Source organism: Ciona intestinalis, chromosome 2 (genome assembly GCF_000224145.3).
Source record: "Ciona intestinalis chromosome 2, KH, whole genome shotgun sequence".
Lineage (NCBI taxonomy): Eukaryota > Metazoa > Chordata > Ascidiacea > Phlebobranchia > Cionidae > Ciona > Ciona intestinalis.
Genome location: NC_020167.2, coordinates 1,697,944 through 1,710,716, shown reverse-complemented (window position 1 = coordinate 1,710,716; position 12,773 = coordinate 1,697,944). Strand labels below are relative to the sequence as shown.

Genomic DNA, 12,773 nt, shown 5'->3' with positions numbered 1-12,773 from the left:
CGCCGGATGAGTAGATGCTGCAAATATGACTGTATAAAACAGTCTACACTTTTTACTTTTATATCGTTTAGAGATTAAAACTGGGGGAAAAAGAGATAAGGAAAAAGAAGAGATAACCAGGAATGAAGAAATCGATAAAGCTCTCAAAGAAGACTTTGAAGATTATGTAGAGTTATTTAAGGATATGCACTTTAAAGTAAAGAAGTTCTCCGGTGAAATGAATTTTTCAACAGTAGGAGAGGTATGTATAGTAAGGTGGGAGAAGATGGGATACTTTGTCAGACGAGACTTTTTTAATTTTCTTTTTACAGACCCCTATTTTATGATCTTCAGAAAAATAATGTTAAAGAATTATTTGACAGTTTTATCACGACTTTATGAATCTTATGACAATCAGAAAAATAATGTTACAGAATTATTTGACAGTATTATCACGACGTTATAAAACGGGCGCGTCAAACCCGATTACTGTTTTTAAATATTAAAAAAAATATGTTAAGTAGAAACAGTATTTTTTGAACAGGTAAAAAAATGCGAAATAGTAAGGTGTTAATTTTGAATGCTCGCTAAATCATAGTAAAACCGGTGAAATTTTGTAGTTTGCGAGTGTGAACGATTAAACTAGTTTCATAGATTCATAACAAAAACCTTGAATATTTTGTACAGTTTGATTTTGTGTCATATAAAACTAGTTTTAGTTTTGTAAAACAAGCTAAGATATGAACATGTGGTGTTTCATTTATAATCAATTTAACTATGTTCTTTATTCGTTCTCAATCCGTCCCCGCTATTGTTTTCCGTGATTTATACCGTCACGACTCGGTGAACCCACGTGTGCGCTTTTTCCTGTAACCTTGCCTTTTCGCTCACCGTTAGTTCCTCGACTGTTCTCTGCAGTCACATTTGGTTCAGGCGACGTGGTAGAACGTACTATTACTCGCAACGCGTGTTTGTGTTGCAATATCTATTTACTTTTATATTTTACATTTCTAACTGTTTTAATTTCCATTCTATTTGAATAAGGTTTTTAAATAAAAAGAACAAATCGATAAACACGATCTCCCAACGCTTCAATGGTGACCCCGACGTGATTTGAACACGCAACCTTCCGAATCATTGCTATCTTGCTTCATTTATGATACTTACAGGTAGTACCCGTATTCGTACCACAGCGTACCATCCAGCAGCGAACGGTCTGGTAGAGAGAATGCACAGACAATTAAAAGCATCTCTCAAAGCACAAAGCACACCTGAACGGTGGTCCGACAATTTACCACTCGTTCTTTTGGGTTTGCGTACCTCCTTTAAAGAGGACATTAAGTCGACGGCGGCTGAGTTGGTATACGGCACCGTGCTATGTTTACCTGGCGAATTCTTTTCTTCAGTTAATGCTCCCGATACTGACCCAACTTTGTTTATTTCGCAATTGCGTCGTTCCATATGTCAACTACGTGCTACCAAAACTTCGGATCATTCGGTTCGACATGTTTATTTTCCCAAAATGTTAAGTTCATGTTCATATTGTTTTGTTCGCGTTGATGCCGTAAAACGTCCATTGCAACAACCCTATAAGGGGCCATATAAAATTTTAAAACGCAATGACAAACATTACACCTTGGAAGTTAACGGACGCAAACAAACAATAACGATCGACCGTTTAAAACCTGCCTTTTATGAAAATAACTCTCTGGTTTTTCCAACGGATTCCACACCACCTTTACAAATACCTGCACCTGTAACGGTAAATACACAAAGTAACTGCAAGTGCCACCGTCCCAGTTGTTGTAACCCGAGTCCTGGGCGAGTTGTGAAGTTTCCCAAACATTTTACTTCTTATAAATGTTCGTAAATGTAGTGCTTGTTTTGTATTTTTTTCGTTCCCCGACTCACTGGGGGGGAGTCTGTGGTGTTTCATTTATAATCAATTTAACTATGTTCTTTATTCGTTCTCAATCCGTCCCCGCTATTGTTTTCCGTGATTTATACCGTCACGACTCGGTGAACCCACGTGTGCGCTTTTTCCTGTAACCTTGCCTTTTCGCTCACCGTTAGTTCCTCGACTGTTCTCTGCAGTCACATTTGGTTCAGGCGACGTGGTAGAACGTACTATTACTCGCAACGCGTGTTTGTGTTGCAATATCTATTTACTTTTATATTTTACATTTCTAACTGTTTTAATTTCCATTCTATTTGAATAAGGTTTTTTAATAAAAAGAACAAATCGATAAACACGATCTCCCAACGCTTCAAACATGAGGAAAATAGGCAGGGGTCAATATGACTTTAATTTAAGATAAAAACAACTAAAAATGTCGTTTTAAAGTTGTGTATATAAAGTTTACATGGCAAAGAAACCACAGCACAGTAGTCGGTTAATTTCGGTAGGTTAACTATACAAGTTGCAGAATACTGTTAATGTAAATGTATTTCAAATTGAGTCCCATCTTCCCCCACATTTTAGTTTTGTGCGTTTTCATTGCCAAACTTTAAATGGTTTGCTTTTAGTTCAATAATTTATACCTCAGGGGTTATTCAAATATAAGATACTGATATAATAACAAGAAAATATATGGAAAAAATATTCGAAATTTGGTCATTTGCACTTGGAAATAATTTAAGTGGCTTGTGCCAAAAACGGTGTAGCAATACCCAATTTGTAGCAAAAAAGTAAACTTTATCAATAGTTATTATCAATTATCAATACAATTATCAATTGATGTTCGAACATTACCCATAGGCGTTCAAACAATACCCATTTTCATACAATAATATAATGTAGGTAACATGTTAAATACTATACCGGCAGGAAAAGATAAAGATTGTTTGAACTTGATTATCAAAGCGTACAGTAATATTTCGTGTTATTTACGTGTATTCCTAATAATAAATTTACTTATTAATCAAAATTAACAATGATTTTAAACAGTCCCGTCAAAATTTGTAAAATTACACCTGTTGTGCGAATCGCTAAATAACTCCTCGTGTGTTTTAATATATTTATTTGAATTGTTGTTAATTAATAAAGGAATGATAGTACTAATTCGTGGTATCACCTAAAAACCGTCATGTATTTGGATTTAAGAAATATTAAGGGTCCCATCCCACTGTACTATATTGAACAAACAATAACCTTAAGCATTGTGTACAATGGTTGTAACTTTAGAACCTGGAGACGGTATTGAAAGAGATAAAACCGGTAGAAGCATCGGAGAAGATGGAAAAAGAAGAAACCAACCACAGTTGCTTTATATGTATGTTTATTGGCCACGGGCGTGCTGGATTCATTAAAACAACAGATGGCAAACTTAATATACAAGATGACATTCTTGACAAGTTTATGAGTCATAAATGCTTGGAAAAGAAACCGAAGTTATTTATATTTCAGGTGTTTATGCGTTTTAAAGGCCATGGCTTATAATGATATTATATCACACTTAATGACAAGTTTTAATGTTACGTTTATATTAAAAATCATTATTGTTTTTAGGCATGTAGAGGTGCAAAGGAAAACAAAGTATCCAAATCTTCTCAATATGCCCTTTGCGGTGGAGAGATAAAACCAGATGGTTCAAATACGCTGATTTGCTATGCCGCGTGGAATGGTAAAAATATTCACTTTTATGTGTAGGCCTACATATCTTTATGCACAGAGTATGTGTTAAACCCACGCTCTATAGCGTTGGCAAAGGTGACTGAACAAAGAGTCTGCTTTTGTTCGGTTGGTATAACGACACATTTATTGTGGCCGATTACGCAAATACGTTTTTTGGACCATTTTTTTTTGAATTACGCACGGATGCAAAAGAACCTGTGTTCAGCCACATTAAAGTTTAATATGTCTTGGCAGGTTGTGTATCTTACGCTGTGTCTTCAGATGGTCATGGTACTCAATATCTCCAGGACTTGCACAAAGCGTTACGAATGTATACAAGTAAGTTAATCATCACTGTTCATGTTGTATCTCACAATTTTAAACAATTGTAACTTAAGTTAATTCTGTTTGAAGTATGTAATGGAACGTATGATATATTTAAATGAAATGGAAAAATGTACCTTTAGAACCAAATAACCCGCGCAATGTCATCGACATCTTGACCGTTGTGAATAGAAAAGTGAGCAACACTCTTCTTCCCGATACTTTGGTGGAAGCTGGCGATAGTCAGCGGAAAAGAGTGAAGACTTTCGACCCGAAGGAAACTTCTACACCACCAACTACTGGATTTGCAGGGAAATCCAAATCAGAAAAGGTTTATCATTATTACCAAGTGCCCTCCTTCGAATCATCTTTGATAAAAAAATTGTTTCTGAAGATTCCTGTGAATAAACTCGTCCAGCCACCAGCCCCCCAGCCAGCATCAGCAGATGCTGATGCACAATAATAACCGATGTTATTCACTTTTTTTGTCCCATTTGATTTTAACAGAGAATACAAAATATATAGGTGGCCCAGCGTCGCTAAAAATACAGTGTCCCATCTTACCCCACAGAACTATATGCTGTATACTTTATTTGAAATCAAGCTGTATATTATAAACATTGAATAGCGTACGTAATATTATTAATTGTTATCGTTTGTAGAAATGTAGCAGATATAATAGAATACCCATATAATTCCAATGTCACGTGTATCCGGCCGTCGGCCATTATTATCATTTTCTTGTGTAGACCAAATGTTTTCATAACTGTTTGTGTTTATATAGGAAACCACGAAAATACACCAGAATATAACTATCCAGTACTATAGTTATCAAAAAATATACATTAGTATAGCTGTCTAGCATATACAAATAATACTACGGTTTTTGGAATTAATAAAGGCCTACATCCGTGTCTATAGCTTGTACTGTTTCGTCACAGTACGCGCTACCCCTCTTTTGTGATTACTGTTTTTTAATCCTCAAGCCTTTTCTTAGCTCAATTAGTAGTTATAGGAATGTTTGTTTATCCCTTAAAATAGCAATATTTGATGTAACAATATACCAAACCATGGCGAAACGGTACGTCTAGGGCCTATAGGCTACATACAATATCTCAAATCTAGACCGAACGCTTGCCAGCCAGACAGACTCGCTGCGAGTATTATACGCGATAACCTATAATGAATGCAACATGTTTTGCATGGCTTGAATGCTCAATTTATTTCTAGTTCTTGTATATTTAAGCGTTGTTGATTTTATGATTGGTATTAAAACAAACAAAGAAATGTTAGTCATTCTAGGTATACATTAATTAATTTTTGCCATTATATACCTGAAGAATTATTAATAATAATAATATTACGGAAGACACGTGAGCTGTACAATAAACAGGTTAAAATTATTTGTGTAACTTCATTCCTACAAATGAATATTTTCAAATAAGTATTCTACACTTCTAGACAGAAGTTAGTTACAATTAGGAACTGTTGAGCGTTGAAAAGATCAAATTCATATTACAGTAAATAAAATTCATCGATTTCAACCAGAGTTTTATTATAGGGAATGCATGTAAATGCTATAACCAGTTTTTGTACAGGAATGACATAAAAAATGATTGTGGACAAACATGCTAAACGTTAACATTGAGTTGTGACGACTGGAAATCCCCCGAATCACCCCTGTCTCCGGTTGGCGCAGTTTCTGGCATTCTCTGGTCAACCAAGAGAAACAACTTTTTTCTTAAAGATGATTCGAAAGAGGGCATTTGATAAAAGTAATCCGTTCTTTGTGAGTTCATAATAGGCGAGCTGCTGACTTGCCGATTCAGTACAGTCAGTATGTCAATCAAATGGTTTGTACCATCTGGGTGTACAAACAGATAAACGATTTTGTAAGCACACATCAAACGCAGATAAAATTACCTGCAAACTTTCTCAACATGCTGTGTAACTCTTGTAGATAGCATGTCCCTTTTCCTTTTGTATTTACACAGTACGACACAAAACCTTAACAGAACCATACAGATTTCTCATTGCTTGTAATAATGTATTGAATATATGTATATATAGTAGGGCGGCGTAAGATAGGACACCTTTTCATTCTATTTTCTCTTTCAATTTGGTAGTAAACAAATAACATTTAAAGATTATAAGACCGTGTTCTTACGACTCCCACAAACCGTTGGTAATTGTTTAAAATACGATAAGGATATTTTAATATTATATGCTAAAGGTGTCCCATCTTCCCCACCATACTATACATAATTTGGAACACAAATATACAAGTGTTCATTTTATTAAGTAATCTGTGATAATGGACTGTTAAAGCTGCAATATAGGCATACCTTGCCAGGAAGCATAGCAAAGTAACATATCCGAGCCCTCTGGGTTTAGTACTGTTGGAACTGTAAGAGTACCGGAGCAAGCGAGGCTATCAAAATTGTGTCTCGTACCTCTGCAAGTCTAAACACAAAAAAGCGCTTTATCGCCGGTATTGGTTAGTCGCTAAAAAAACAGTTAAAGTTACCGCAAACCTGAAATATAAATATTTTCGGTTTCCCTTTCAAGCAATCTTGTGGCATAAACTTGCTGAGGATATTTTCGTGAATATCAAGTTTGCCATCTGCTGTATTTATGAATCCAGGACCCCCATGGCCAATAAACATGCATATAAAGCAACTGATGAGAGGGTTTCTTTGAATTTCCTCTAGAACGGCTTCCAGATTCTAAATTGATTACATAATGTTATCATACCCACTGCGTGTTGATACAGCAACTACGTACATACTTCTACTACTGTTGAAAATTTCATTTCACCGGAGTAGCTCTTCACATCAAACCGCATGTCAGCAAACAACTTCTTAAAATCCTCATAATCTTCTAGAAGAGCCTTTTTAGTTTCAGGTGAATCTATTCGGCCAAAATAAAAATAATGAAACGATCTTTCTAAAAACCTGTTGTACACTATTTTCAGCCGGCGGTAAGATATATATAGCAGGGTCGGGGAAGATGGGACACCTCGTTATTCTCTTTCCTCGTCACATACAAAGAACATTCGAAAAATATAAAACCGTATTCTTACGACTTCAATAGACCGTTGTTAATTGTTTAAAACACGATCAGGATATTTGGATATGATATGTGCTAAAGGTGTCCCGCCTTCTCCCACTGTACTATATAAACGTAACGTAAAAAATGTATTATATTGTGTGGGTGCTGATAGGGCTTTAAAAGTATTAGCATAAAACACACTGCCCTTAAATAAGTTTATGTTTTACCAACCACTTTTCATTTCTGAAAGAAAAACCACTGCTAATCCTATTTTCTCGTGACTGTAGTCAATTTTGTAGCTTTCATTGATCGAAATCTCCATTTTTGTACAAATATAACCAGCTTAATCGCTCAATAAAAATATAGAAAGAAGCGCTGCAAGGTTTGCTGGAATTATGGAGAGAAACGAAATAGTTAATTTTTAAAGACTTTCACCACATACTTCTCGTATGCCTTCGGTTTTCCCCATGCCCAAGAAACCTGACCGTTAAAAGAACCTAAGCTTACGTCGCACTTTGGGAAGCCTTAGGGCTTAGATGTTACGAAGACGATGTAAAGTGAAAAACTTGAACACAAACGCTGCAAAAACAACAATTCCCAGGGCAGTGAGGATCAAAACGTTTACAGCACTCAACTGTAAAACGAGTAAAGGATACATTTTCACAGCACTAAACGAGTAAAGTATATGTGCACCGCACTTTAACCAGAGCCCGAGCCTTAGAATTAAGAATATCTCTATCGATACACGAAGGGTTAAGTGACGTCGTCAAGCGTAAAATTGTTGAAATTATTCAGCACTCTACGGTAGTAATATTGAAACGACATGACAGTATATTATGCTGTGTCCAGTTGAATTCCTTTAAACAAATATTTATACGTTCATAACACGATGTACTATCTATTTACAAGACGCAGGTTTATAAAGGCGACGTTTTGAATAATTTATAATGGTGAGTAGCGATATAAATTTTGGCAATATAGTTCAAGATACACCAACATTGCTTAGAAACCCAAGTTAGGAAACTGTTGTTTCTTTACTGAGTAAATATTAACTAATTACTTGAGCTGCGCTGGAGACATTTCTTATCTCATATTTTCAAATACCTATAGTATACCATGGACTATCGAGTTAACTATACCACGTTTGACAATAACATAATTTTTCCAATACCCTGACGAACGTCTCTTGCTATATTTCTCACATTCTCGATACTAACATATTGCATTAGTTCGAATTGATACAAAACACAAAAGCATAAGTTTGCGTAAACTTGCACTAAACAACTACTCATTTGTAAGCACAACCGCACGGTTCAACGTGAGCAGGATACTGTGGTTGATGTGGGAGAAATAGCGGAAAGCACCTACGCACACGAGACGACTATAAAGCTCTTATGTTCCTATTCAATGACGTCACAGGCAAGATCTCGTTCACATTCGATGTTTTGTTACGCCACAAACCACGGCCTACTAGAGATATCTCTAGTAGGCCGTGCACAAACCAATAAAATCGTTTTAAATTTTGCTCTCTACCGCTCGCGTTAATGTTTTGTCATTGGTTTCATTACGTAATAGCTGAAATACGCGATTGTTCTATGATTACGTTTCGCCATATTTTTTCATGTTGCCCATGCCGGTATTGCGTCGAAGCAAAATTGTACACAAATGATGAAGTATTATTAACACGCAGTATAATTGACGCATAATGTAATAATATTTCTTTTAATACACTGTAACATAAGTCTCAAGCGACTTACTTTATAGTACAATGGCGGAAGATAAGGACACTTAACCACATATTGCCAAGTATTTCCAAAATCAAAATAGATGACGGTTTTTGGTTAATGCCACGAATTAGTACTATCATTCCTTTATTAATTGACACCAATTTAATAAAATATAATAAAACACACGAGGAGTTATTTAACTATCCGCACAACAAGTGAAATTTTACAAATTTGAAAACACACAGGATAAGATGGGACAGTTTGAAATCATTGTTAATTTTGATTATTAAGTGTATTTATAAATAGGAATATACGTAAATAACACGAAAAAATACTGTACGCTTTAAAAATTAAGTCTAAACATTCTTTTCTTGCCCTACTGCTGTGGTTTTTAACGTATATTACCTATACATTATATTATTGCATAACAATTGGTATTGTTAGAACGACAATGGATAATGTTGGAACATCAATGGATAAATATTGTATCCTACAAATGTATATGAACTTGTAATAACAGAAAATTGACCATACCTATTGATAGTTTTTATTTTTGCTACAAATTGGGTATTACTACGCTGTTTTGGGCACAAGCCCCTTCTTATAAATTAACACCAAGTGCAAATGACCAAATTTTGAATATATTATCAAAATATTATCTTTTTATTATATCAGTATCTTATAGTTAAAAACCCCCTGAGGTGTAAATTACTAAATTAAAAGCAAATCTTTCAAAGTTTGGCAATGAAAACATACAAAACTACAATGTGGGAGAAGATGGGACTCTAAATTGAAATATATTTGGATAAGCAGTATTCTACAACTTGTAGTTAACCTACCCAGTTAAACAGGCTGTGCTAGTTTCTTTGCCATGTAAACTTTATATATATACCGTTAAACTGATATTTTTTTGTTGTTTTTATCTCAAATTAAAGTCATATTGACCCCTGCCTGTTTTCTTCATGCTTATATCTCAGTGTTTTTTTTACAAAACTAAAACTAGTTTATGGGACAAAACCAAACTGTACGAAATATTCAAGGTTGTTTTATGAAGCTATGAAACTAGTTTAATCGTTCGCACACGCAAACTAAAAAAAATCATTGGCTTTACTATGATTTAGCAAGCATTAAAAAATGGCGCCTTACTATTTCGCATTTTTTACCTGTTCAAAGTATACTGTTTCTATTTTACATATTTTTTTAATATTTAAAAACAGTAATCAGCTTTGACGGGCGTTTTATAAGGTCGTGATAATACTGTCGAATAATTCTGTAACCTTATTTTCCTGGTTATCATTAAATGGGGGTCCGTAAAAAGAAAATTAAAAAAGAGTCTCGTCTGACAAAGTGTCCCATCTTCCCCCACCCTACTATATATTAAAACGCAAACGCAATGTAGCGCGATTGGAAAAAGGCAACGTCACAATTATAGTATGACGGTGATATGATGAGTGAGAGCAGTGCCCTTACCCTGCGTTTAGTGCAGTTATGTCAATTTTGATAGAGTTGTCAGGTTGGATGTCGCGGCCGGTGATTATGTCACTATCGGCGCAGTGATACTATACCCTCGAATTTAGATCACTTTTATTAACAACCCGACGTAGTTTTGTAACGGTCAATGTGGTGCTTAACATTCGGTCGTCATAACATTGTGTCAATAATATGCGACGGGAGTACCACGATACCAACATGGCGAAATTATCGCACTCAATGTCGTACGAAATATCAACTTGCAAGTTATACAACATGAAAAAGAAAGCGATTAGAAGACAACGACCATTTTTGTATGTCTGTGCTTGGCCAACTGGAGATATTTTATGCAATAGCAATAAAATGTTGGTCGCGTCTTATAACTGCATCACTAGCCGGCTGTGGGTCATTAGGCAATGGAAGAAGCCTTTCTGAAGCTCAGGCCCTTTCGCGGTGTGGAGATGAGGCATAACTGACGTAAAGAGGGGAAAAAGACATATATATAGCTAAAGGCATATCACATACACAGCGAAAAGCTGTATGGCCTCTGGTGGAAGCTGGTATATGCAAAGTTATTTAATGACTCATCGGGATAGATGAATAGTGTAAGTATTTCGTGTATGACCTTTATTGTTTATTGTGTTTACTCTTTACTAACACTTTAGTAGTGTGGAGAAATTGCAGGAAAAACGGGACGTTTAAGACGCGACAAATGGTCAACTCTTGATAATGTGGCCACTGATATAAAGAGTTGTACTTGGGCGTTTGGCTATGCCTGATAATTATGACAAATTATTATTGACAACATGGCTGTATCAAGGATCTTGTCTAAAGATACTTATCCACAATGCTAACAGAATTTAGCCACTTGTACTTTGGTCACAATGCGAGCACCTAAATATGTTGTTACTTAAGATTTATAAAGTTATTAGCCTATTGGTAAACCAACTGTACTGAAGCATTCTAATAGGAAATCTAAGAAAAACTGATCATTAATCTTCCTTTTTTTATGAAAGAATATTCATGAACTGTACCAAGCTAGTTATTAATATTTATTATGTTTTTACTTTTGGTTTAACAAATCGCATTAGTTTTAACCTCGGAAGAGTTTGAGGTGTGCCATCCCATTCCATAAACTCTCTGAAACAAAATTGAAATTAATGACTGGTTTGTATAGACAGTACACACATATTTGGTACACAGACTCACCTGAAATTCTTTTTATTGAAAACATCTGGTAGTTCCAAACCGGTGCTGTTGAATAACATTAGTTCATGTTCTTGCGCTAATTTAATTGACCGTTCTCTAGCTCCGTGTTGGATAGGCTTTCTACACCCAACACTTCGAATTATTTCAATTTGTTCTAGTTCATCATTGAATCTTGTAAAGTATCTGTTTAAATATAAAAAACTGAGCAAAACTTAATGCCTGAAATTTGTGTTGTTTAGAAAAAAACAGTAAAAAAAATGGGTTATCATAAGGTATATTGTAATAGTTGAATCACTGTGAGTCTGTGACCAACGGTTTGTCTATCTAATGAATATTGAGCTGTTCCAATTTTCAGGTTTGTTACAAAATGAACAGGCATTATCTGTGGTGGTGACCAGTGAATTTTTATTCTAAATTGGTTCCTAGGTCTTCCAGATCCTAATATATAAGTTAAAAATAAAGTAAGGCATTTGTAAAAATAACTATATGTGACGTTACAGATAGGGATGCACATTACAGAATAATTAGGAATTCTAGGATATCCTAGAATACTTTATTTCGAATCTAGAATTTCGAATCTTTTTATAGAAAAAATAATTTTACCCACATAAGTCAGTTTATAGACTCTTACATAGTAGCCTTGTTGGATTATGAGTTGTAAAATGATCAAAAATTGTACTATTGGGTAGTTTTTTTGCGTCATGAAACATATTGCAGGCTATGAAAAAACGTTGCAAAACGTATACTCCCGAAAGTCCCACAAACAGAAAAAAATATTTTTTTTCAAAATTATTAAGTTTCAAAATTGCTAATACAGGGTATGAGATGACGTCATTAAACAGAATACTGAATCCCTTAATAAGATTCGAATACAAAAAGATTCGAATCTCACGGATTCGAAATTCTGTAATGTGCATCCCTAGTTACAGATTATGCTAGTGGTCAGTGTTTAGCGCTAGGGTTAGGTAAACACATACCCAATGAGACATTGTGAATTTGTGATATAACCTTTCAGAAATTAATTAATATAAAACTTAGTAAAATGAGTTCTGGAAGAATATGACATATTATAGTATTGTTTTACTTCATGACATCCCACACACAAAAATACGAGTACACACAACTTTTTGTGCATTTTTAATACAAATTTCCCACTTAAAAAGTATACAGCTATTAACAGGGAGAAACAGTTAAAGACAAATATTTTTACCTACCAATAATTAAAGGAAAGACATGCAAATTTTTTTCTGCCAGAGTGGAATTACATAGGTTTTTAAATGTTTAAAACACTTACAAACCATGGGATTGTAAAAACATAAGAATTTCCTAAACTACGTCTTGTTTAGGTATATTCAGCGTCAGCACGTATGTATAGGGCTTTAGTAAGTAACGACCACATT

The 12,773-nt window shown here is 34.8% G+C and overlaps 3 protein-coding genes across 4 annotated transcripts in view; 2 read left to right on the top strand and 1 right to left on the bottom strand.

Annotated features, from left to right (window-relative positions):
- The window catches only part of LOC100182081 (caspase-6-like), a 5,255-nt gene extending 517 nt beyond the window's left edge, over positions 1-4,738 (top strand). Inside the window, exons 2-6 of the mRNA XM_009859267.2 lie at positions 72-241; positions 3,164-3,385; positions 3,488-3,602; positions 3,848-3,931; positions 4,060-4,738. Coding sequence (XP_009857569.2) covers positions 72-241; positions 3,164-3,385; positions 3,488-3,602; positions 3,848-3,931; positions 4,060-4,379 — 911 coding nt within the window. The 3' untranslated portion in view covers positions 4,380-4,738. The remainder of the gene's footprint in view (positions 1-71; positions 242-3,163; positions 3,386-3,487; positions 3,603-3,847; positions 3,932-4,059) is intronic.
- The window catches only part of LOC100186844 (C-Jun-amino-terminal kinase-interacting protein 4), a 43,050-nt gene continuing 31,283 nt past the window's right edge, over positions 1,007-12,773 (top strand). Inside the window, exon 1 of the mRNA XM_026840665.1 lies at positions 1,007-1,023. The gene's annotated coding sequence lies outside the window, so the exon portion shown is untranslated. The remainder of the gene's footprint in view (positions 1,024-12,773) is intronic.
- LOC100185968 (caspase-6-like) lies at positions 5,122-8,400 on the bottom strand. Of its 2 annotated transcripts, none has more exons than XM_026840669.1 (6): positions 7,410-8,400; positions 6,705-6,826; positions 6,451-6,642; positions 6,262-6,379; positions 5,840-5,923; positions 5,122-5,780 (listed from the first exon to the last, which is right to left on the bottom strand). In XM_026840669.1, exons 2-6 carry the CDS (start codon positions 6,759-6,761, stop codon positions 5,548-5,550), a joined length of 684 nt encoding a protein of 227 aa, XP_026696470.1. In that variant the 5' UTR covers positions 6,762-6,826; positions 7,410-8,400; the 3' UTR covers positions 5,122-5,547. The 2 variants fall into 2 exon arrangements, with proteins under 2 accessions (XP_026696470.1, XP_002123720.1); XM_002123684.4 differs by lacking the exon at positions 7,410-8,400 and adding an exon at positions 7,199-7,385.